Source organism: Lichenostomus cassidix, chromosome 3, assembly GCF_008360975.1.
Source record: "Lichenostomus cassidix isolate B80296 chromosome 3, HeHo_3.0, whole genome shotgun sequence".
Lineage (NCBI taxonomy): Eukaryota > Metazoa > Chordata > Aves > Passeriformes > Meliphagidae > Lichenostomus > Lichenostomus cassidix.
This window is the reverse complement of record NC_139483.1, coordinates 69,683,019-69,708,756: the sequence shown is the minus strand read 5'-3', so window position 1 is coordinate 69,708,756 and position 25,738 is coordinate 69,683,019. Positions and strand designations below refer to the sequence as shown.

Genomic DNA, 25,738 nt, shown 5'->3' with positions numbered 1-25,738 from the left:
AAGGGTACAATTCAGCCTTGTTTAAGGAAGGGAGATTTTATTGAACACACATTAGATGCACATCACAAATATGATGACAAAGTCTAGTTTGGGTAAGGGCTTGTTCTGTATTTTCTTTTGAGGTAAATAAAGCAGAGATCATGCTTCCTCGATTTCACAATCCCATATACTGTGAGACAAGGATCAATGCTTATGATGATTTTCAGATTCACAGAGCAGCTCCATTTTAAAGCTGCCTGGAAAAAAAAAATACCTAACATTTTACTGCCAAACAGAATGGCCAGCTCACAGACAGGCTCTGGGAGGACAGAGAAAGCCATAGGATTATGCACCATTCTATAATATAACATACAGTCAGACTTTGACTAGCCCTATTTTTTTCTTTTTCCTAAAAAGTAGAAAGCTGCAAAAAGATATACAGCAAAGAACAAAGACAAATTCAGGACAAAGCCTGACTTTCCCTTTGAAGTCTCTCCATTACCACGACAAAAGGCAGTTGAACCACAGCTATAACTGTATTTCAGCTGGGCTACATGGACACAGCAATTGCAAGACATGAATATTTGCATTATCAAATTGTCCCACAACCACTCACCTATTACACAGTTGATGTAAAAAAAGAAAATTCCCCCGTTTAAAGAAAATAACATTGTACAAATAGCTCTTACTACTGGTGCATTTACTGTTTCAGTTTTTGATGAGGGAAAGGGACTGCTTGGGTGGTTTCTGCGCAGAGAGGGGCAAGGACATATTTTATATTGGTTTTGGCATGGGGGATATTTTCTTGTGTGTCTGTTGTTTAAACTTTTTTAAGGGATAAAGATTCATTCATAATTTAATTTTAACAGGTAATCTGCTAGTGTGCATACACAGCAAATTCTTTTAGAAGCTGAATTTGAGTTTTAAACAGTGATCTATTATTTCTTGGGTAAAGCCAGAAAAAAAAAGAAATATATTTCTTGCAGGAAAAAAATTTTTAGAAGTAGACACATTCATATTTAAACTGATAGAACAGCTAAACTAAAACATACTGCAAAACTATGTCACATTAAAGAAACTGGAAAAAATCCCCAAAAACCACTAAAACACACATCTACAATTTTCAACAACTTAGCCTCTGTCAACAACTTTGCCAGTGACAAAGAGACAGTGCCATCCTGCAGATGTTTTTGACTTCACATTTTGCACCTTCAAATCCAAAAACATGCATTAATAGTAACAGTTTTAAAGCTATCACCAGAGTTGCCTGTTTCTTACCACCTTTCAAATTAAAGCTACACAGTCTCATCCTCTCCTACCCTGCTGAGGAAGGCTTGTTGAGATAGAATGGAGGCATCTCCTCTACACATTTTCAATCACCCTTTTTAGTCTGTGCCCCAACTCTAAAGCTAACCGAACAAATTAAGCTACTAATGGGTAGTACCTTCATGTGGGCAAACTTCTAATTTCATGCTAATTGATAACAGGTTTTAAATTGTTGTTATGAAACTACAATTTATGTTAAATGCATCTTTTTTATATACTGAGAAGCTAAGACTGGCCAGATACAAGAATCAACATCCCTGTTTTCTCCAACAGATAATAAATTAAACATCCACTACCTTCACAATTAGTCTTGTTTTACCATCTGTATTCTTTCACGAATGACTCTATTGCAGGAATCAGTGCAGAATCAGGCTAATAATATGTATTCCTGATATTGGAATGACACTCAGCCTTAATGAAAATAAGGATTAATGCCACAAGAATCCAGTGCCAGTCGCTCCGACATGAACTGCAACATCCTTGCAACAAAGGCTGACACCAAGCGGCCATTCCACAGTGTAGCAGCTGCCGACACTGCTGCTGAGGCCAAATGCTTACTGAGGACAGAGAATGGGCAATGACAGCCCCATACAAATAAAAATCAAAACACAAAGCTGACATCAGGACCAAGATTCAATGTTACAAAAAAATGCAGGTCTACTCATGACACGCCTGTTACTCAAGACTCTTTAGTCAGTAACTGCAGGATTCAGTTAGACTTGTGTTTATCTTAATTTCTAGACTATTTTCAAAATCTGGCTGTGTTTTCCCATATTTCTTTTTTTTTTACCTAATGCTGCAGAGAAATCGGGGGCTTTTCATCCTGTTACTATTTAAGTAAGTTTAAAAGGTAGGTTATTTCCAGACACCAAGTGACTTGAAAATGGCTGAAAAAGCTTCCTGAAAACTTCTACTCTGTCCATTATCTACATGTTAATTAGAGCAATCCAGCGCTATAGACTGGTCTAGCAGGCAGCACACTTCGCAACATTACCTATAATTTTATGTTTAGCAATTGCTACTGTTCTACTTTCTTGGTATATATGTACCTAAGACATAACTTAAGGAATAGATGTAACTTTTAAAATAAATCCTTCATTTGAAGTTGATCCTATTTCCCTTCCACAGTTCTGTCAGAAAGAGCCTCAAATCTGAATGGTTTAAAAGATTTTTAGTACTATTTCTGTAACATGCTAAGCTAGAAAAAGGGGAAAGAATGTTGGCAACTGTAATTTTATTGTATTTTCTTCAAAACAGGTATACCATTTATCCCTCCAGTTATTCAGAAAGTCAGCCTAGTGGCTTTTCCTATTCTACCATCTTCTGAGTAAACCTGTATACTCACCTTGTTTTCCTGTGTAACAAGTATACTTGCACCCCCTGGCTTCAATGGCACTTCTTCCATTGCTCCAAACACATCAGTCTCAACAGAGAAGGTCAGCTCTAAACCCAGATCACTGATATCATTATCTAAAATCCACTGCAAGTTCTTTGCATACTCTGGATCAATAGATGCTACATCCTGATAATTTACAGGTATGCCTAGGAAAAAAAAAAAGAGACAAAACTGCTCAAATAAATAGGATTAAGCAAAAAGGGTTCTAACTTAATACATGGTAGAAGATTGCCCTCTAGAGAGAAACCAGAATAATGCAGTAATAGAAAAAGAGAAAAGGGATGCACTAACTACAGCAGAACTGCACCCAATGTATTTTTAAAATATTACAGAATCAAGTTTTCTCTGTATGTTCTTTTTTCCTAGTGAAGCAAATAACACCACACAGGCAAAAAAAATTTGCACAGTTTAAGTTCACTAACGGATTTCAGTAAAAGTATCTACCCATTCTGAACACAACACATTAAATGTTTCCTACAAAGTCTGAAAGTTCTCTACATAACTGTTAGAAACTGAAATACCACATTTCTCTACAACAGTATCTTTTCCCCCAGAATGTTACTTGGGAGGGAGACCACCGTCCTGTACCCAGAAATCTCTACTGCTCTTCAGCATTCTTCTTCTTAATCATATTTGAAATGAGACTATTATACAGTTAAAAACAATTACTATAGGAATTTTACATTTCAAACTGAACTTGCAAGTCATTTAGAAGCATTAAAAGCAGAGTTGCTAGAAGTCTAACTTTTATCCTGGTACAGAAACTGCCTATTTACAAACCGCTTCACAGACATGGCACTCAAACACATTTGAATAAATGGGCCCAGAACAAGGGAACTGGGAGTGTTTGCAAGAGAGCTGCCCTCTTCACTACCCAAAATTGCAAACCTCAATTACTTTGACTCTGTCAGGATAGATACTTTACCATGACAGATACAGTACCTGGGAAAAGGGGCAGGGGGTGAGGGTGAGGGTAGCAGTAGGTTTAAGAGAAAAGCAAGTTATTGGGAAGTACTGTCTTTGCTTCACCATCTTCTGTGCATTGCGCAGAGTAATAAGGGTGCCCATTAGAAGCCTTAGCATGGATTGTGGATGCAGTAACCCAGAGTAACACAAAATTCAAAGGTTAGCAGCCACTCCAAAACATCCAAGTGTAAAAAATGTTATAGTATTTCCCTGGAATGGCTGACTAATGCTGAAATGGTGTGCACACAAGCTGTAAGGCATTGTTTTTCAAATAAAATCAAGCAACACTGCAGTTTGAAAGAGAGAGAGGTAACTTAGTAATTAAATCACTGTCATCTCTCTCAAAACAAAAAATCTAACAGCTGTCTGGTAGTTTCCAGAAGACTTTCACTTTTGCCAACTAGCAAACATATGTGCATTTGACATATGAAATGTGGAAATAATGATGTCTCTGAGGGATATGAGCAAAATGTGGGAAAAGAAGACTGAAAAGTAGGAATCAGAGACTTCTTTAGAAAAGAAACTCAACTGGAGTGTTATGATGGAAGTACACTCATAGTCAGCATGTTGTGAGACCAAAGCACTAAACTCAGCCATTTGTTTGACAGACATTTTACCAATCAATAGACAGTTATAAAGAAACTCCATCAGATTTATCAGGACAAAATTTGAATCCCACAAAATACTACATATCTTTCTCTTCTACACCCTTAAGGCACCTGTAGTATGAAAAGGAAGATAAATCTATCTTAGCATAATGTGAGAAGCGGGTATTTCTGCGCAACACAGAACTTCGAAGAGATACTACAGGTGAGTTCTGACACAAGCTTATTAATTATTCAAGATTTTATGGTGTCCAGTTCAAAATGCACTGACCCAGAAATTAATTTTGACTTTTGTTTATGTCTTTTAAAGGAGTATTTTCTATTACAGAATGGAATGTAAGAGCAGATAGAACAGTTAAGAATTTATCTGCTATCTGTCTTTGTAAGCTGGAGGTAGAAGTTTCCTTTTACAAACAGAAAAGTAATCATATCCTTGAATACAAAGTTACTGGAAAACAGCACTAGAGAAACTATCTTCTCTTCCTCTGTTTAACCAGTAGGCCAACAGATAAGAAGTGTCAGAAAAACAAGCCTAAGGGTCCTTATTAATTTCTGACTCTATTTCTCCCTGTGCTACATCTGAAATAGAGTGCAGCCTTAACATGCAGACCTATGGTACAATGTTTGATTTCACAGCAGACACAAAAACAATCATGGAAATCACATATCTAACACCTTATAAAGCACATTAGTTGGGTGTTAGCTAGGTCATCACTTAATTTGGCGATCATTCCTTGCCTACCAGATATTGCTGCAGAAAGATCTCAATCCACCACAGTGGAAAATGGTAATGCACCCACCTGAGTCTCAAGGAAATGTATGAACATTTGTTCATACAGGTTTCAGCTTCTAATTAAGGCACTTGCACATCATGTCTGTTGACTAAAAAGAGGAGTTCCTTTGAAAGAGATTCACACTGTTCCTCAGATACAGAAGGTCTTAGCACACAACTGGTGGTTTCAGTGCCATCAACAGATGGATATACTTTCGCTACAGAAAACAAGTATCTCAGTGCAAGGTGAGAAACCAAAGGAATGGACTGAACCGAAGTTTCAGACTGAAAAACATTTCATACTCCTTTATTTAAGGCCTGACAAGTAGCTGAAGGGAACTTCTATGCCTGTAACCAGATAACTTGTATTTGGCATGAACAACGGTTAGCAAAAATAAAACAAATCCACTCAGGAGCACCTGCTGCTGCACAATTCTGATTCCTTACGCAAGAAGACAAGAGATGCCCAAAGCTGATAGAAAACGCTTGGAAAGGTTTAAATATATCACACAGATTGAGGCAGAAAATGCAACTACTTTGGGAAGTGGAGGTGTAATTTTTCCAGTTCTTTGTGTCTGATAAGTAACAAGAAGTGATAAAGAATTGTGAACCTTTTGACCTTAAACAGGTTAAATATGTATAAAACTCTGTAAAGGTCCAGAATACCTGTAAAACAGAATGAGAAGACCTCACTAAGACCAGTTAGACCGTATTAAACAGACTAATGTCTGCTGCTTGGTTTGCAATAGTTATTTTAGTGAGGTGAAAAAAAAGGTAAGTAATAGGTCATCTTGTCAATTCAGAAACCAAGCATATCATCACAAGTCAAACTAGTAAGGAACCCAAAATCATTAGTAGTCATATGCAAAAGAGGTGAGAAGAAGAACATTTCACAATTCTCAAGGTGTTACTGAACAGCAGAAAAATAAGGTTTTGTTTTTTGTGAATACATCACAAGGAAATTAGCCTGTGTTATTCACAACAATGAATGCAGCATAGTCAGCAGATCAAAGGAGATGATTCTGCCTCTCTACCTCATACTCATGAGATGCCATCTGGAATACTGCACCCAGCTCTGGGGACTCAATATAAGAAGGACAAAGACCTGTGGGAGCAAGTCCAGCAGAGGCCACAATGATGATCAGAGGGCTAGAGCACTTCTCCTATGAAGACTGAAGGCTAAGACAATTGGAGTTAGTTTCAGCCTGAGAACTGAGAGAAGAGAAAGCTCCAGCGAGCAAGCTTCCAGTACCAGATGAAGGCCTACAAAAGAGTTGGAGAGGGACTTTTTACACAGGCAAGTAGTGACAGGACAAGGGGGAATGGCTTTAATCTGAAAGAGAATAGGTTTAGATTAGGTATCAGGAAGATATCCTTTACTGTGAGGGTGGTGAGGCACTGGAACAGGTTGCCCAGAGAAGTTCTGGATGCCCCATCCCTGGAAGTGTTCCAAGACCAAGCTGTATAGGGCTTTTAGCAACCTGGTCTAGTGGCAGGTGTCCCTGCCCAAGGTATCTAAGATCCCTTCAAACCCAAATAATTCACAATTCTACTCACTCTTGATGTCAGAGGCCAAGCCTTAAGTCAGCACTAAACTCTGCCACGCAATGATACTTGTACTTTAGAACTGCTTTCCTGTGTGAAGATCAATGACTAGGAAAGACTGATGAAGCATTGCCAACATGGTGCTGCTGCAGACTGGCTGTCCTCTGCTGGCTCTTGCCCAGCACTGTCACTCTCCTGCTGCAGAAAGACATACTGAGGGAGAGCAGTAAAATACACTCCTCTGTGAAGAAGATCTTGACAAAGATGACTGGGCCTGCACCTTCAACAAACTGCAACAGTGTTCTCTGAACACTCTCAGGAAAGATAAACAGTAAACTTGAAGTTAAGAGTTTATCTATCCTGGACTCAGCAAACATCACAGGAAGACTGTAGGCAGACAAAATGATTACTGAAAACCATCAAACTATCTCATAATTCCGAAGAAGATAAGTGATTGAACACAAAGGAAATTCTGCATGCAACAGCAAGTAAATTTATGTACTTGAAGGAGTAACAAGAATGCACAGGGAATCACCTCTTCATTCAAGTGAAGTTTTTCATGACAGTGCAGAAGAAGGGCATCTTGTTCAACAATTAAGAGGCAAGAAGGTTCTTAAAGAGCAGAGAAAAGCCCTAGACCACAGATACCACCAGCTAACAGAGGTTCTCCTCTACTAAAAAATCCACATTTTTATAAAAATATCTGTCCAATCCTCTTGAATGCTACAATAAAAGCATATGAATTAACTTCTCTCATTAAGGAGACATGATAAACCTGCATTAGTTCTGAAACCCTGCTTCAGGATATAAGTAGTATTTGTTGAAGTGGGTAGACAAAAGGTTTTCAACAGTAGGGCTTCACCTTTTCAAAAACCATTGCACAAGTTAAGAACTTCAGACATAATCAAGAATACCTCACAGATTTTTGCCAGAGTTCACAAACATTCTCAATTTTGTCTATCTTAAGTCAACTAGGGAACAATTATTTTCATTTCTCAAGAATAACACTACACAGAAGAACAGATGAATTTCACAACTGTGATGCAAAGAATTGTTGTGACTCTGATGTACATGAATGACTAGCAAGGCGTTAGTTTCCAAGGCTTTTTCACTTTTAACACATACACAAAAGTAAAAAAAGGAAAAGGTATACTACTCAGACAACTAATAAACAGGATTTTAATAAAACCATACCAAGAATATGTTTGTAGAATGACCTTGTGAAGTAGATGTTCACCAGCTGCCTGTGATTCAGAGCAAGCCCCAGAATCTGGCCCGCAAAACGGAAGTAGTTCAAATGATCTGGATTTACAGAAGAGTTGCTGTTTGGCTGGAAAGTTGTTCCTGTAAAACAAAAAGATTATCATGTTCCATTATGTTTTTCTTTTTAATTAAGTTTTTATTAACCAAACACACTAAGCATCTAAAAAGACTGCAAGCGTTGTATGTTGGGGTTTTGGAACACTGGGGGTTTTTGTTTACACAAAAAATATGTCAGAAAGAAATGTATTATAATGTGATGACATCCTATTATTAGAATGATACTGCCTAGCCAGTCTCCAAGGCACTGTTCTGAAATAATTATCATCAACAAAACGGCAATTATGAACTGCTAAATTTGGTCCTCCATCTTACTATATTGTTATATACATGTTTTACTCACTCTAATGGGCTTTGCTTCTATCAACTTGTGAACATGCTCAAAGGAAGGATGAGAATGTATCTCCTTCCTTTCATCTGTCTCCAGCCAGATACAGGCAGGAGACAGTCCAGTCCTGGTCTCCTTGGAGAACACTACTTCAAACTGATAGACCTGAACTTCTCCTTTTTGTTTTCATGAAATAATCTGTGCCTCCACATCCAAGACTTTGTAAGGTACAAAACAAAACATTTTTCACTGACGATAATGTGAAATCTTTTATTTACAGACTTGATTTATATGAAGAACCCTAAAGACAAAAAGTCAAATACAAGGGAGACTTATGGAGATCAACATTTGGGTAGAACAAAAATTAGCTGATTCAATTTATGGATTTCTAAAAGGAGATAAAGGAATACCTCCACAGTTCCCTTGCAGATGCAGAAGAAAGGACAGCACTTTATATACTTCTCTCAAAGTGTTATCTCCTGCTACTACCAGGCAGAAATAGCATGGTCTCATTAAAACCAACAACTCACTCTCCTCTTACAGAAGAGCAGCAAACTTCAAAGTAAGAAAAATATTTCACCTGTTGTTATAAAAATGTACAATGAATAGATCATTTCTCTATATATGAGATCAATTCTGTCAGTGTTATTTTTAAGAAGTAACAATCTTATATTCCAAACCCAGGTAAGTGACCTTTGTTTTTTGGATTATAAAAATGCTTTTATAAAAAAATGACACCCTAAATTTAGGAAAAAAAAAGGCAGAGACATACCATCAGCTGATTGGGTAAATAAGGCATAATCTGGGTTAACTATTTCACTGGATAAGATATCAAACCATTCACGCACCACACCCTGTCCCTGCATGTCAAAAGAATAAATCGTATTAGTACACAGAACTTTCACTGCACTGTTATGCTGAGTAACCACACATTTCTTGTAAAGTAATTTTAAAGTAGTGTTTAGTTCAAAACCACACTTGTGAATGAGAATTAATAGTTCCATGTGAAAATGCTGTAAAAGAAAACCATTCAGTTTTACCCACCATGCCTTCTTCTCCATGAAATCTCACAGCAATCCCTTGCTTTAGTTTTGCACAGTTTGCTTTAGACACAACTTCACAGCTACTCCTAAAAATAGAATCTAAATACAAACACCAATTAATTTTTTCATCTTAATTTCATTATCTTCCAAAGATACACTAACTCTATTTATAACACAATACCTCTGTGGACCAAAAGTATGTCATTTTCATTGACAGGCCTGTGCACCATGTCCGAATCTGGCTGCCCAGCGTGCAGATGTTCATAGAACCATTCGCAGCGATCTTTAAATGGCTAAAAAAAAGGTGTAAACCATATTATACACATGAATTCCCCCGAATAATTCCTCTCTCATAGGCAAATGGTTATGCATAATTAATGTTCTCAATTAATTTTTGAGATGTGCAGTAACCCCAATATGCTATACAATATTTTGAGAAGAGGAAAGGACTAGACATGCCCTTGAGTGCTTCCTAAAGGCTCAAGTCAGGTACACAGAAAGACTGGACCACCAGCTACCCAGAAATAGCTATTAAAGTTTTCCACAGAAGAGAAAAACAGCACAAAACTCCTTAAAGGTCAGGTGAAGGCATGAAAGAACCTAGATAAGGAAAAAGTCACTGACTTCTGTAAAACCACTGATAATCAAACACAACTGAGCACAGAAACACAAGTGACATGAACAAGCCCTATGTGTAGTAAGGAACCAGAAACCTTACAAAGCAATTCCGAGGTGAGAAGGTTCTAACTTGTTTGACTCGGTGTTTGGATTGACATTTTGGAGCTCTTTCAAGACAGATATGACACAAGTATGGTCATTTTCATCCACTGCAATTCACAGCATGTACATGAGTTGATCTAACAAACAGGGTATCAGTTCTTGGCATCTCCTCATTATTCATAGGTAATGAGTTTCAAAAACACACATTTCAACAGAAGAAGGAATAAACAATACACCTACACCATGTCCCAAAAATGACACTGGATGAATAAAAACAATTTATCTTTAAAAATAAAAGCACTGCATTGTTCACAAGGAAATAAAGTTTTAGAAATAGACCTTCCACAATTATCGGGTGAGGGAGGTGTTCTTGTTGGGCAGAGGACTTTTACCTTTCTTTTCAGCAAATTCTGTATTTGACCAAAATAGTTGAGCAAAATTCCTTTAATGTAAGGAATCTTTCTAATAGTGAGCAAAGCAAAAGTAAACCAGCGTGTGTTCAGTGAAGCAGTTCCAGATAGGTTATTATCATCCAAATACCATCTTCACTTGTAAGGGAACAAATATACTGCTCTGGCCCTGAGCTACGAATAGACAATCATAACCTTTTAAAGGTAGGTAATGAAAATACAGCAGATGCTTAAGACTACAGTGTTATGTAAAGCACGGACCTCCACCCAGGGGTTGGCTAATTTATTCACGTAACTACACTAGTGTTCTTTACAGTAAATCTCTGATCTCAAATTCACGTTCCATGTCAAGCTCAAAAAAGTTTATGATTTCACTCTAACAGAAAGAGAAACAAAACAAAGAAACAAAAAGAAATGGTAGGAAACAGAGCACAGGGCAACACAATGATGTTTCCCTAAAGGAGCTGCCACTAATTGACTATCACCAAATCAAATAATAGCGATGTATTTATCTTTTGATTTGTCTCAAAATATTAGTCAATTAGGGGAAAAGTAAAGCATTTTAAAACTCAATCTATTAGATGTGCACAAATAGACTTAAAAATAGAAATTTCACTCTTTAACTGAAAGTTGGACTTGTAAGATGTATCAAACATTGGTTATCTCAAACAGACTCACCCATGTATTTTAAAGAATTATGAGTACAGAAATCTGGCTGCCATGTCTGTTTAACATGATCTTTCAACATCACAGATTCAGAAAGCACTAGAAGCCATGTTTAGTTCTTTCATCGTCCCCAGATGGATTTTCTTTAAAGATTATTTTTAAACAAAACACCCTTTCTGTATTCACAGAAGTTGTAACTAAGCACTTCCTGACATTTACCTGAGCTTTTATGATGTGCATAAATCTGGACATTAGTTCAGGACACTCCAGAAGAAAATGAAAGTGATCAAAAATTATTTTGGGGTTTCTGAAAGAAAAATGGTTAGAAGCCCGTTAGGAATTTAATAATAATGCTTCATGATGCAAGAAGTCTACAGAAAGAAATACAATTAATCATTAAGAAACGTTTCAACAGATTATTCTATTTTATCCTTTTTCCCTAACTCTTGTTTCCAAACAACTTATACTATGTCATCTGTTAAACACAGGGGGATTAGAAGCAGCTCCCCCACACAGAAGCCAGGTTATAAACCTGGCAGTCCCAGAGAAACTCTGCAAACAGCCAACTGTACAAAGATGGTTAAGGTTCCTTTAAGTCATCACACATTTGAGGAAGAATGAAAGCTTTCATCTGCCTTAAAAGGGAAGGCTTTATTTGGAACAAATATAAGGAAAGAACCCATTCAACAAATTATTCAACATTCTGTTACTCTGTGAAATAGATTTTGGTCACAAATCTTACAAATAGATCACTTAAATATGCAGAAGAGTTCATTGAAGTCTGGGGTCTGAATCATTAATCTACACTCCCTTGAGTTCAGCAAGACCATTAAGTGCTCATCATATATATATATATAAATCACAGCAACAACCTAAAATACAACTCAATAAGAAGAAAAAATGAATTATTGCTGGGGGGGCGGGGAGTGGGGTGGTGCAGAGGGGTGGATTACAAAGTCAGTATTTGTTGAAGCTTACCGGTTAACAAAACACTTAAGGACATCATCATGTTTACAAACAAATTCTATAAAACGAGGTGACGTCATCCTGTTAAAAAAATCACAAGACGTTTTCGGTTAGTGCAATCAAAAAAAAATTGAATTACATAAATTGTTGTGTTTTTTTAAATAGAATACTACACAAATAGAAACTGATGTTGTTTAACTAGTCATCATGAAACTAAATATTCAACAGCATCAAGATCTCCTAACAAACTAGTAGAGAAGACAAAAATGTCAATAACTAATGATATTCCAGAAGGTTCACAGAGAAATATGCACCAGACAATCATTACTGGCCAACTTGAAAGCTTTTATTCCACTCAGTTTCACAATTAAAAGACCCTTATGGTGACTAGGAATACCCAAGAGTTGTCGTATAGTAGGACCCTTGCTTCTAGATTCCTCAGGACGTTTGTAATACCATCATACTTGCCTAATCCTCCACTCACAAGGACCAAAAGACCCTTTCCTTGCACGTTCACAAATATAATCCATAACCATCCTGGACAGACTAAGACCTCAGTGGTCACACTTGTTGTTTCCTTTTTAAACCAGACATCAATAATATTAAGTTTGCCTAAGTTGTACTGCGGGTTCCACACAAAACTAAATCTGCCAATCGGGGTCAGGATTCCAAGTGAGTGTTACTTTGAACTCTCCTTGTTTTATATAAAATAGTCAAATAAGTCATCATTTTCATACACAAAGATAATTAACTTTTTTTTTCTGAGTTTATAGCTCTTCTTGTTGGATAATCACACTAAACCACACACAGGGTTAATTTCACATTAAGAACCAACAGCAAATAAAGGTAAGTTTCAAAATATTAAAAGCCTACTACCTGCAAGTATACAACATTATTACCAAGAGCCATTAGATATTCAATATAAAATCTGCCCCAGTGCAGCTACATTGATATGCAGCAGCATTATGGAAAATTTGCAGTGCTGTTTGGTGCCTTTAGAATCAGGAAAAAAAAAAAGAATTCAAATAACTGAACTAGTGAAAGTATTAAACAGCATAGCCTTGACTGTCACTAATACAAGGTGGTCAGCACCAACATGCTTCCAAGAAAATATGTATGATTTTAAAACGGAAATAGTCTGGGTAAGAAAAATGAATCCTCTCCTTACCCCTGAGGCATCTGACAGGAGCAGCACATATAGAAGGCTTGAATGACAGCACTTAGCCTGTTTGCTGTCATGGAGATAACATCCTGACAATCAGCACAAGCTTCCTGCTTCCCAGCAACATCATATGTTTTTAGCTCAACAGCACCAGTGGACAGCTCTTTTCTTCCCTCAGTTTCTGCAGCAGCAAAAGAAGGTGCAGGAGAAGCATCCTGGTGATCTGGTCCTTTTTGCTTCAGTAAAATAGAAGTGATGTTGGCAGAGTCCCTTTTGTTTTTCATCAGCTCTGTGGCTATCAGAACAAGCCATTCATCCAGAGAATGCCAAAGCAGTTCCAGCGGCTGCAATAAACACATGAAAAAACAGACAAAAAAGGAACATGTTCAGATTAGATTATATACATAATGTGATAATCCTCTTAAGGCAAATAAATATCATGCACATTTTAAAGCTTTAAATGATCCTTTAGAGGTAATGTTAGAGAGAAGAGTCAAAAGTCATAAAAAATTCTGCACTTGCAGCCAAACAGCACAAAGAGAAAATTTTATATAGAAGGAAAATAATCAAGCAGTAGATGGAAGAGAGATAAACTAATTTCAAAAGAACTACAGAACTATAGAACTGAACTATGTAACAGTTTGGCTTCACAGCTGTCACACAGCACACTACTGCCTGACCACTGCAGCCAAGCAGGGAAACAATAATACACAGGTTGAGTTTCTAGTGTAAGAGAGTGTCAGCTCATTTTTAAGCATCTGGTTAAAGAAGCTTCCTCTACCAAGGAGATGGAGGAAACCCCAGACAACACCACTGAGATTCAAGTTCATGCACATATCTAGTGAGAATGTGCTTTTACGCATAATGTGAGCTCATACTGCACATTTTGATAGGACCTCAGATGTGTCAGAGTAAGAGTCCCTAACATCTGGCTTTATGAAATAGAAACAAGTAGCAGCAGAATCACATATCAAATTTTAAAGCCATACATTTTATTTTACTTTAACAAAGACACTCTTTATCCACTACCTGCTCAAAATCAATATAATTGAAACCTGGTACAATTCCATCATTACACATTTGCTCTGAGGTGCAGGCCTACTACGGAGGAGAAAAAGATCAGAACTTTGGCTTTTTCATGAGCATAAAAAAATCCCAGAAGGGCTAACTGTGTTGTCACTTAATGGTATTTAAGGGCTTGTTTCACAAGCCTTCAGTCTAGTGAGCATAGGGATATGAATCCTCCAGGGAGGTAATTGACTCAAGTACTTCACAGCATTCAAAAAGTAAGAGTGAACTTCTAAATGCATTCCTTTTCCCATATAGTACTGTTGCATCAGTATTTTTCACTGATGAAAACATTTAAAGACATAGCAAATACTGAAAGTTATGTTCTCATATTCTCAGTTTGCTTTTGAAAATAAAGAGCTGCTCAGAGCATGCTGTACCAGAAGTCTGCACTATCTGGAGCACAGTCAGTGCACCTTAGAGTTGACATGCTCTCAATACACAATAACTTACTTCTCCTAAGAGCTGTGTATTAAAAAACTCTGCTCAAATTCACCATTTAAAAATTTACCGTTATACTTCCATTTTTTCCCAATAAGACCATGGGGGAAAGCCAGCCTGATCTCTAATACTGGTAAGCTTTGCTCAGTATTTTGTATGTCACTCACTTAATCCTTGTGCTTCTAGTGACCGCACATTTCTCTAGATGGTGATCTGAACACCTCCATCAGAGGCAGCATTTTCTACAGAAATGTCTGCCATACTGGATCAAGTTATCCTCCTTCCAAGACCCACCTGGCAGACTTTTACCACAAAATATAATGTAAGAAAACTTTCTAATGGAAAATAGGATTAAATGAATACACAGAAAATTAAAATGCAGCTGTACTCTTAAAGTATAACTCACAAGAAACTAAGTACTTACTTACTAGAATACTAAAATCTAGTTTTCCTCACCCCAGACTTTTCAATGTTTAGCTTGCCAGACACCATTTCCCCTCGATATCTTGTGTTTTATCGTTTATTTCTCTCAGATTTAGCATACCTTTCAGAACTTTTCCACCAAATTTGTTTTCCTAAAGCCAGTTCTTCACAGCTTCTCATCATAAACTCATTTAAAAGTCTAATCAAGCACAACAGCTTCAACATTTCATTTTCTAGTTCTGCTTCAGGATATAAAACACTTCTAAATATTGCCCATCACCTCCATATCCATGTCTGTCAGCATTTTATGCTGGCATCCATGACCAGACCTTTTCAAGTGGCATATGGACATTTTCAATCAAACCACTAGCAATGTTTTTTTTCAAATTACTGCTCAGCATTCTTCAGTCAATTCTTACCATGAACCTCGTATCAAACATAGACCTTCACTTAAACTTCAGTTGTCATATTTCACAGTGCGGAAAAGTTTCTCTGGAATTACACAACTGAGTCTGATTGAGTACCAAGCTTTTACAACTGCACACCTTACCTCCCAAATGCAATAATTTACCTATGCAATGCCTTCCTCTTTACTCATCTAGAAAGCAAGACCAGTAACCAAATCCATATTCAAACTGCAACACTGGAGCAAAATCTTTTGCCAGGTGTCAGATAGCTTTTTAAGACAGAGGGTGCAGGAGATCACTAATCCATGAAGTGACTTTGTCACAGCAGAGAAGTTACCTCAATTCTAGAAAAGAACAGTATCTGAAACAAGGAAAAAACATTAAGCACTTCCTGACCTTGTTCAACTGGTGACAAATTATGCAGCACGTTTCCCTAATATGTGATCACACTGAACAGCAATTGGAAGAGTAATATATTAAAAAATAATTAATGTAAAACTGGTCAAAATTACTACTCAAAGTTTCTCACTGCTAAGATCTCATTTAAGTTAGCAGCTTTTTTCAGGCTCAGGAGACAAAATACAATGATTCTTTTGTATCTTACAGAATCACTTGCAATACTATGTATCATTAGCTAGTGCTTCCTCTTTAAAACATCTGGGTAGGCCTGAATCACGTACAGTGAATTTCACTAAAGCACAGATAGCTCTGTGGTTTTCTTGACCACGTCAGGCAGTAACATTCCTCAGCAAACTCAGATCAAGAATACTCACATTTTTAATCCCTTCCCAGCCACATTACAGTGACAAGTCCTCAAAATATGTTCAATCGGTACACTGATACAGAAAAACTTAACTAAGCACTAAGAAAAGTCAAGTCTTTTTTACCTCCTCCCAAAAGGTGAAAGAGACCACCACAAGCACATTTTCAAAGAACAAAAAGCAGAATGAAAGGTATGAATAAGAGAGAACTGGAAGTCACACAATACACTCAGCCCTATATCTAATCTCCCACTACCCAGCCACTGTAAATTCAGGGAAGAACAGACCAAACTAACCACAATTGTAGATTAATTTAGCATTGCCAGACCTGTGTGCCCATTCCCAAACAACAATAAGTTCTCATCAGCAATTTTATATTTTTGAGTTTGAAATTTCAATCAATCTTTAAAACACCATAGACACAACAGTGGCATTGCTGCAGAGCTGCCTCATTCATAAAACATCTTAATAAATTTCAATAATTTCATTAATATTTTTAAATCATCCTGAAATTTTTGTTTTGTTAGGTAATGCAATAGCAACACATATTTTGCATATTTATTAAAAACATGCATGCTGTTTTCACACAAGTAAGAATTACTGCTGTTTTCTGGGACAGCTGTGGCAGCTGTTTAATATAAGTCTACTGCACAAGACATAAATCCACAGTAAAATAAGAAACAATTCTTTCATCATACAAAGTAGTTTGGGCACACAGATAAGTGATTCTAGTGAAATACCATTTCCTTTGCAAATTGCAATTGAATGTTTTTGCTTATTTTATACTGAGTTCTGAAATTATGTAGAGTTGAAAAGCAGGAAACCATCCTTTTTTTCTTTTTTGGGCTTGGTAGCAGAATAGCTCTGAAGATAGCTCTTGTAAGGAGTGTATATAACGTGTGCTTGTTATTTAATCTGGTACACTTAGAGCAATTTTCATTATAACTGTGAGAAAGTGTTGCCTTTCACAAAATAATTCTTGTGATTTGGTAGGGCTTTGTTTTTTAAAAACAGAATTCTGGCTAAACCCACAGTATGCCAATCCTGCCCTATTTTGGTGAACAACTCCAAAGGACAATTATTACATTGCACACTGTACAATGCATTACATTTGGTACACAGTATTTTTCAGACTCAAGCACTAGTTTCATATTCATTATATAAATCAACTTGTTCTTAAAACTATTTTGCTACCAGAAGAACAATTATTTGTGCTCGCAAGGATTTTTTTAACAGTCTAATGCTTTTCTTCTTTCCAAAAGAAGAAATTTAAACAAAAACTGAGATACTTTACTAAATAACCTGGAATCAAGAGTATCATCTTTCATGATCTTATCAATACAGCTGTCTTAAGAGCCCTTGGAAGTAACCTCATGAACATATATCATCAAATAATTGCAGTAATTTCAAAATACTGTTTTCATAACACAGTCGAAAAAATGTAAAGGTAAAGAAAAATCCTCAAGTAATTACATCTAAATTTCTTGATATGAGCTGTGCTGTGAAAGAGTATGGAGTAAGATGGGAGAATAAAGATTATCCTGCAGTACTTATTTTTCAGGTGCTCTGAAGAGTATGGAAGTTTTACATCCAATGAAGACTGAGTGGAACACAGGAAATCAGGACTTCTTTACAAAAAGGCAATTTACGGCTTTCTACAGAGGGATTCCATAACAAACAAACATAAAAAACCCAAACACCTTCAGGAATTGAACCTCTAACCAGCAAGCCACCTAAAGACTATGTTTGAAAGCAGCTATAAATCAATAACCTTGCAAGGGTAGTAGTGAGCTGATACATTTCAAAGCACATAACAATAAAATCCAACAACAACTTGGGAAAAGACTTCATGATCACAGTGAAAACAACAAACAGATCAAGAATTCAATTGTTTCCATTTGTCTTGTAAAGCTGGATAAAGTGTACTGATCAGAACTCCCAGTGAATCTCTGACTACCATTCTGAAATTGCATTAATATATTATATTAATAATACCATCTTTGAAGATTACTACACTCTTAAATAACAGAAATAAAAACAAAATTTACCTATGTCACCTGGGTAACTAAACCTTCAACATCTAATAAACAATCTATTAAATAAGAAATAAACAGAAATCATGAGATGTGCATCAGTGATTAAATGAATTCAGTGGGAAAAAATAAGAGAAGGAGAGAGGAAGGTTTAACTTAAGAAGGGATAGGGACATTAACCAAACTTACTTCCTGTTCATGAGATGTCTGATTAATGAATGCATGCTTTGTGAAATTCATCTCTTTAACGTCTATCTTCCTAACAACATCATATACTTTTCTGACCTTGAACACCTGACTTCTTGGAGTTTTATTTCCATTGTAGCCCATGTCATTTCCATTACTGGGAGAGGATGGGCCAATGCGAAAGACATGGCAAAATATCCTCACGATCCTTAAGAGACTCTTCATTTGAGCTTCATAATTACTTGACAAGCTGGGGGAAAAAAATGGAATGTTTAAGTTTCTTTACCTAGATGAAACAATTTAGTATATTAAGGAGTAAGCAACCTAATGGTAGAGTCTGATACACATGCTGAAACAAACCCCTAAGCTTCAAACTCTAGTGAATTTTAACTTTCATTTCCTGCACCAGCCCCAGAAGTCAAATATAAGCATTATGATTTTACTAACATGTACATGTAATTTTAACTAGAAGCAAGAGCAGCAAATTCCAGATCTTCCAAAATACTTCATTTGTTTTTACAGACACAAACTCTTCTTATGAACTGCTGGGAGGAAATTCAACTTACTAGAGTAAGAATCTCAGTGTAGGAAACAAACTGGGATGTCCAGATGAAAATGTTTTTTAACCCAGAAACAACAGCATCCAATGGTAAAAGCATACTGACTGCTCTGATATGCTGCCACAGCTTATCCTCACCAGCTATTATTCTAGATGTCCACTAACTGCCTCAACCAAACAAGGGATCAAGGTGATAAGGATGCCACTGTTTCTACTCAAGAAAAACAAAATCTAAAAGATACTAAACAAAACCACCACTGGTTTTTTTTATTTATCCAATAAATCTACTTAAAGTTTAATGTCTCCTTAATTGAACTGGCCAACACTGAACTCAGTACCATAACAGTGCAAAATATGAGATATTAATTACTTTACGCACAAGCAGAACATTCTCCGCCAAATTCAACTTGGTTTTCTTCCTTAAACCCCAATTAGTAAGAATTCTTCTGTCTTGAATGCATAACAATCTGCATGAAATTCTTTTTCTATCTAAACCTACTAACTTATAAATATTATAGAAGCAAGCACATACTCAATTCTATCCTTAAAGTACTTGCAACTTAAAAGCATGCATCCTAGCCAGATCAGTAAGCATCAGAAAACTGGTATCTCATAGGGTGCTGTAAACCTTTGTTGCAATTAATAATCTGTTAATTCACAAACCTGAAACACAGTTAGTTGTAACAGCTAGAGTAGCTTTATTATGATCTCATTCAGCCTATGTCATCAGCAAAAGACCTATTTGTTTTCAGCACATTTTAATGGCTGTCAGTGAGTTGTTAACTTTAAAAAGCAATGTACTAAGAATTTTACCAAACTAACACACAAAGTGTGACTTTCTTGTCACAATTTATACGTTAACCAGATAAATTTTCAGTAAATCAATATAAGAAAGGAACAGAAAGTGTAAACAGAGCTACAATAGGAATGTTAAGTTTTTAACCAGGTAAAGAAAATCCCCTGACTGGCAACGTGCAATTTTATTACCAGAAGCTCTGGTCACAGCTAAAAATTAGCATTTATAAAATCTTTGCTTATATACCTAAAGAATACCAAAAAGAATCTATGAATACAAGCAGCTAACTCAAGAAGTTAACTTAACTATTCAAAAAAGAAAAGAAAAAAATTACTAACATTTCAACTGAGGTTTATCACATCTCAGCAGCAGTGTTTTCCTGATGAAACCTTAAAGGCCTTTTAATAGTTTACTGAAACTTATACTGGCATGTCTGCAAACATTCAGCTAGGCCTAACCTGCACTAGCAAGACCAAACATGTCACATTTCCATTATTTTTTGGAAAAAAGAAATACATGACGAAGATAATTCTAACTGAAATAGGGTCCTTGCTTGTACTCAAAGCAGAAGCTTAGTGGCACTCCTGGATACTTGCTAGAAGCACTATAAAAAACAATTTTAGATACTTTTGAACTGAACAACAGACAAACCCAAAAACAACAGGTTGTGGGTGAGTACCCAGGAAACTAATAGAGATTATATTAGTTCAGCCATGCAAGAAAATTTTTGGAGGTTTCCACGTAGAGAGTACATTTTACATGCTATCGCTGGAGGAAGGAGAGAGAGAAAAAGAGGCGCAAGCTCAGAGTATTCACCAAGTACTACCTTAATCCTCATTCTGTTTATAACAAAGCAACTGAGAAATATTTCCTGAAGTAGAAATTCACTGCTTCTGACAAGAAACAGAGCTGGAGAGAAAAGAGACACAGTTTTTGCAAAACTGTGTCTGTGAAACTCTCTTGGAATTGTTTTCTTTTTCCATCACATTTCTGTAGTGACATACTACAAAGTACCAAAGACAAGTGGGCCAGTAAGAGTCCACAGGACACTCCAGGTACTGCTATCTCTAGAAATGAGTCCTCATCCAATGCAACACTATGCAACACTTCCATCTTGCCTTCAGCCTCCACTAGCCCACCCATATGCAGCAATACAGGAGCACACAGCAGCCCAAACTCATAGACAGTACAGGCACGTGGGTACTGTTTCTACAGCCATACTGAGGAAGCATTGATAAATTCAGACGAGCAACAACAGTAATAAATCAAATCTAAACAATCAGTTTAATTTACTTCTGAAGATACTGGAAGAGAAACAAGTACTACCTCATATGATATAAAGCAGCTACCACAACTTTCAATAACGTCCCTATTCAGAGCAAATTTGAAACCCTTTCCTGCACAATTGTTTTACACTTTATCACAATTTATTTGTGGGAGATCTATTGGTTCTCTTAAGGAAGTCTGGAGACAAAAAGAAATGTGACAGGCTGATACACACTGAAACTCCGCAACAGATGAAATTCTCCAAAAGGTTATCTTTGCAGCAACAAAATTTCATTAATGTCTACACACTTTAACCCCAAACATTTAAAGGGTTTCAGACTTTTATACTAATTCATCAAAGTGAACACTCATCAGAGTAAGACTTATTAACTGTGTAATGAATTTCCTACCATCATCCAGGCGTTCTGACCTGGTATCTATAAGCTCCATTCAAATGTAACATGTCTAATGGGGAAGGAAAAAAAAAGGCACCTAGAAGTAAGACTATACTATTTATTTTCCTTCTAACTGATGGGCTCCTCACACCCCAGTCCCAGTTAAAAAGAATCTTCCCAAATCATATTCCTCTACAACCTATGCTGACAGGTTTCTCTGATTACAGAACACTCTTAAACCTCTCTTGTCCAAATATGTTGGTAAGGAACTTCCTTCATATTTTCAGGCTCTTGACTCTTTCAGTAAATATTTTCTTAGCTTATATTAAAGAATAAAGGTTACATAAAAACCTGTTAGCTATTGAAAACAGCAAAATATTACCACTCTTCCAACAAATTGCAGACAAATTGTTTTGGCACAAACTCCCTCAAACAGATGGCACAAAAACTAGGGAAGCATACCAGGTAAATATGCTTGCCTATTTTATGCATCTCCTCAAGTAACTGCTCCTTGTGCTGCTGAGACAGCACACTGGTAGAAGAAATTTTTTATCTCATATATATTAGTAGCCATGGAAAGCAACCAGAGCCAGCAAACATAAGACAAGTGTCTGAAGCAACAAAACTCTCCTCCAGCATACTAAGGAAGCATGTCGAAAGGTAAAAATGTGGAAGGAAAGAAAAAGTAAAAAGGGTGAAGAAAAAAATAAAAGCTGATAGCTGTCTAAAAAAGCTTCCCTTCCTGAAGGCTGACATAGCCAAACTAATCAACCAAAAAATACACTTCTCTGCAACTCAAGCTTCTAGATACCAGTGGCTATACAAGGACACCAACTTCTTCTCTTGAAGTCTTTGTGAAGACAGTGATCTAAACAGAAATTTTCATATAAATCAGACTTGAGATCCATCTACTCCAGGACGTGCTGAGCATCAGACAGCTTGGACTATTAAAACTATTAAGTGACATTAACTACTAGGTAGTTTATCAACTTGTGATCTCACACTTACCTAAGCAGTTTGTGACCATTTGTTGTAGCAACTTCAGCAAGACTTGTTAGGATTTTAAGATATTGGCTTTCACTCTGCTGAGACAAGTGTTCCAGAACTTGCCGCAACTGAAGGATTGAAAAAAAAAAAAGCAATTGCATCGTGTCAAGGAGCATCAGATCAACAGTAATTTATACATTATGTATAGCACTATCACCCAAGCATTAATATCTAGCAGTAATAATGTACATCTATATTGTACAACCCCTAATCTTACCTCAGTCAATGTTTCATTATGATTTACAAAGACTACAGCTAAGGTACACATTCTAATATTGATGCTTGTACTACACGGTATTTAACATTACAGAATGCTGCAAATGCTGAATGCTTAACCCTATATTATTAATTCATAACAATAACTTATGACATTTAAAATATGAATCCTGACTTGTAACATATACCCAGTTCCCCCATGTCATCACTTCCAGATAATATGAACTGGTCATTACCCAAAACTGAGCAGAACAACTCAGACTTGGTCACAGAAAATAATTTTCAAAATAGTATTACATTTCAGCAATGAAGCAGAACTATACCACATATTATCTAATATATTTTGCATAGCCCCTCATTAAGATCTTGTTTATGCACACACCTCCACCATTACTCAGACCAATGAAAAATTTATTTTTCCCATTTACTGTCTTCACTTCTACAATATACAAAACGTCTTTTTGTTCCATTGTTTCAGTTCTTTTTCCTTCTCTTTTAATTTATATCATCTATAGCATCTCCCCTTGAATCTAACATACATTTTGAGAATTCTCACTTCTGTCACTGCACTCTGTAAACCTCAACCCTGTCTCAGAAATTTAAACACTGTTTTTATACAGACTTAGAAATCCTCACTGTTATAGTGGAAGTAATGGAGTTACAGAGAAAATGGAAACATCAAGAATCTAGCAAACCAAATTAAGTGAACTGGCAGCCAACACCTTACTAAATTGGGTTTTTTTACAGTCTGTAAGATGGTTTGCAGTCATTTAAAACAAATAATCTATTAAAAACCCACAGCTAGCCAGATTTGGAAGAGGAAAAAGGCACCCCATGCTTCCTTTCCCCTACATAATCAAGAAACAGAACTTTTTTCCTTGCTTTTTCTTTGCTTTATATTGAACTACCCCACAATAATAAAAGAAACAAGGTATAAGAGAACCATCAAAAAAGAAACAGGGTAGTTTCACCTACAGAAATAATCATCAAATTAAATTCTGGCTGCAGTCTTTTACACTCTAATTGTACAAGGCAAGTTCATACAGATGAGTGCTCACACTACAAACTTTCAAGTTAATTCTGGATGATTCAGCTTCAAGACACATCTTAGAATGGACATCTGCAGATAATGACTAAATGAAGGAAAATAGGCCCTGTTACACAAATAGGCCTCCAAGAATGCTCTTACCAGCACCTTTGTATTGAAACTTGCAGTTTCTGCTCTTTCAACTGTCTAGATCACTTTGCCAAATATGCAAAGTTAGAACACTAAATTAAAACAGATCCTACATTTAATTCCAAATTCTTGTATTTAAAATTCTGTGAAGACTGCGCTTTTCCACGAGGAAAGAAAGATACCTAGTAGTCAACTACTGCGGCACTGACAGTCACTTGCTGGTAGGGTCTTCCAAGATTAAGCACTCAGCTCTGCACCACACACAGACAAATCTCTGGCTTTAAAACATGTAATACTGCATTACCATGTTTTCCCGTAGATCTTCATTCTGTGTCATTTGAATTATTGTCTGGAAAAGTCGAGGATGGTACTGTATTAGGACTTCACAAGTCTCTCCATAACCACCCTAAAAAAACATTTTAATTAAAAGAAACTTTAGAATTGAGAGTTAGACTATTATAGACAATAACATTTATTGAGGTTTACTTTTTTTTTAATGCTGAACAGAGAAATCCTATTCTAAAATAAATTGAAACTCAATAATGTAGCAAAGTTAAGTATCCCAGAACTTTTGGGAGGAGACAGAATCAAATTTTTTCAGTATTCTGGCTCACATACATCCACTCCCTTTTTTCTGTTTTTTTTCAATCATTCTTCTACTTACAAACTAAAGTTACAGATGAACAACACTTCAGCCAACAACCACCAGAGAATGAAAACAGTGCAATATTTCACTTCTCTTCCTGTTGCTGACATCTACTTAATTACACTCAGAATCTAATCCTTCAAAACAAAGATTTTCTAAAGGTTCATAAAACACATATCTGACTTGTTACAGGAAGAAATAGGATAAGGCCACAAAAGGGTTATTTAACTTTAAAATCAATACCCAAGTATGATTCCACTTGTGCCTTAGACTAACTTTACATGCTTCCAAGAAAAAATGTTTTCCGGAAAGAACAGAACTTGATTTTGTGGTTTATTTGTATCAAATCTTCTTTAACACAGCTGCATTTTTAAGAAGACACCTAACACCTGAATATGCATCAACTTCTAGTCTAGAAAGATGACCATAGAATGTATTAAATACCAAAACTCCAAGGACACCTCTTTGAACGACAGCTGACATTACCTCAGTGATAACCATACATTAAAAATATTAATTTAATTAATTCAGGTACCAAAAAATCAAGTATTAAAAATTAACCCACCCAGAATCTGTAAGAATTAATGAAAGTCAAAACTTCAAGACCAAAGCAATGGTGCAAGAAGTATGAGAATCTATAATCTCAGTCTTCTAAAAACATGTATTGACTTTGAAAAAACAAACCTGTAAGCATAGAATAAAACCCTCAATGTAAAACAAAAGAAAACATATTGTTTTCTCCTTTGTTACTTGGCATCCTGAACATGTACACTGCATGATCCTGAACACAGTAAAATCATCACTACAAAACAAACACCAGGTGTCACTACTCACACCTAAAAGAAGTTAACAGAAGTTTTATGTATACAGAGGTAGAGATTGCAAAATTAGAGATTGCCCTAGAAATTGCAAAACTGGAGACTAAAGCAGAAATCAAAATGCTAATCATAAAAAATAAGAACTGTACCATTAAGTATACAGAGGTATAAAATCACAGAACTATTTAGGTTGGAAAATACTTTTAAGATCATCAAGTCCAAACATCAACCTAGCACCACCCCTATATATGTTATTAAACCATATCCTCAAGTGCCATAGCCACAATTTTTTTAA

At 36.3% G+C, this 25,738-nt stretch overlaps 1 protein-coding gene across 5 annotated transcripts in view; it reads right to left on the bottom strand.

The window, feature by feature from the left end:
- HACE1 (HECT domain and ankyrin repeat containing E3 ubiquitin protein ligase 1) overlaps window positions 1–25,738 on the bottom strand; it is a 49,967-nt gene that overhangs the window by 10,044 nt on the left and 14,185 nt on the right. For 4 of the 5 annotated variants that reach the window (XM_085056265.1, XM_085056268.1, XM_085056267.1 and 1 more), the window contains 11 exons: window positions 24,284–24,385; window positions 22,548–22,654; window positions 18,527–18,773; window positions 13,211–13,548; window positions 12,055–12,123; window positions 11,296–11,383; window positions 9,462–9,573; window positions 9,282–9,379; window positions 9,010–9,097; window positions 7,784–7,933; window positions 2,651–2,847 (listed from right to left, as the gene is read on the bottom strand). In XM_085056265.1, the coding sequence (XP_084912391.1) occupies window positions 2,651–2,847; window positions 7,784–7,933; window positions 9,010–9,097; window positions 9,282–9,379; window positions 9,462–9,573; window positions 11,296–11,383; window positions 12,055–12,123; window positions 13,211–13,548; window positions 18,527–18,773; window positions 22,548–22,654; window positions 24,284–24,385 (1,596 nt within the window). The remainder of the gene's footprint in view (window positions 1–2,650; window positions 2,848–7,783; window positions 7,934–9,009; window positions 9,098–9,281; window positions 9,380–9,461; window positions 9,574–11,295; window positions 11,384–12,054; window positions 12,124–13,210; window positions 13,549–18,526; window positions 18,774–22,547; window positions 22,655–24,283; window positions 24,386–25,738) is intronic. The other variant, XM_085056266.1, reaches the window with a different exon arrangement.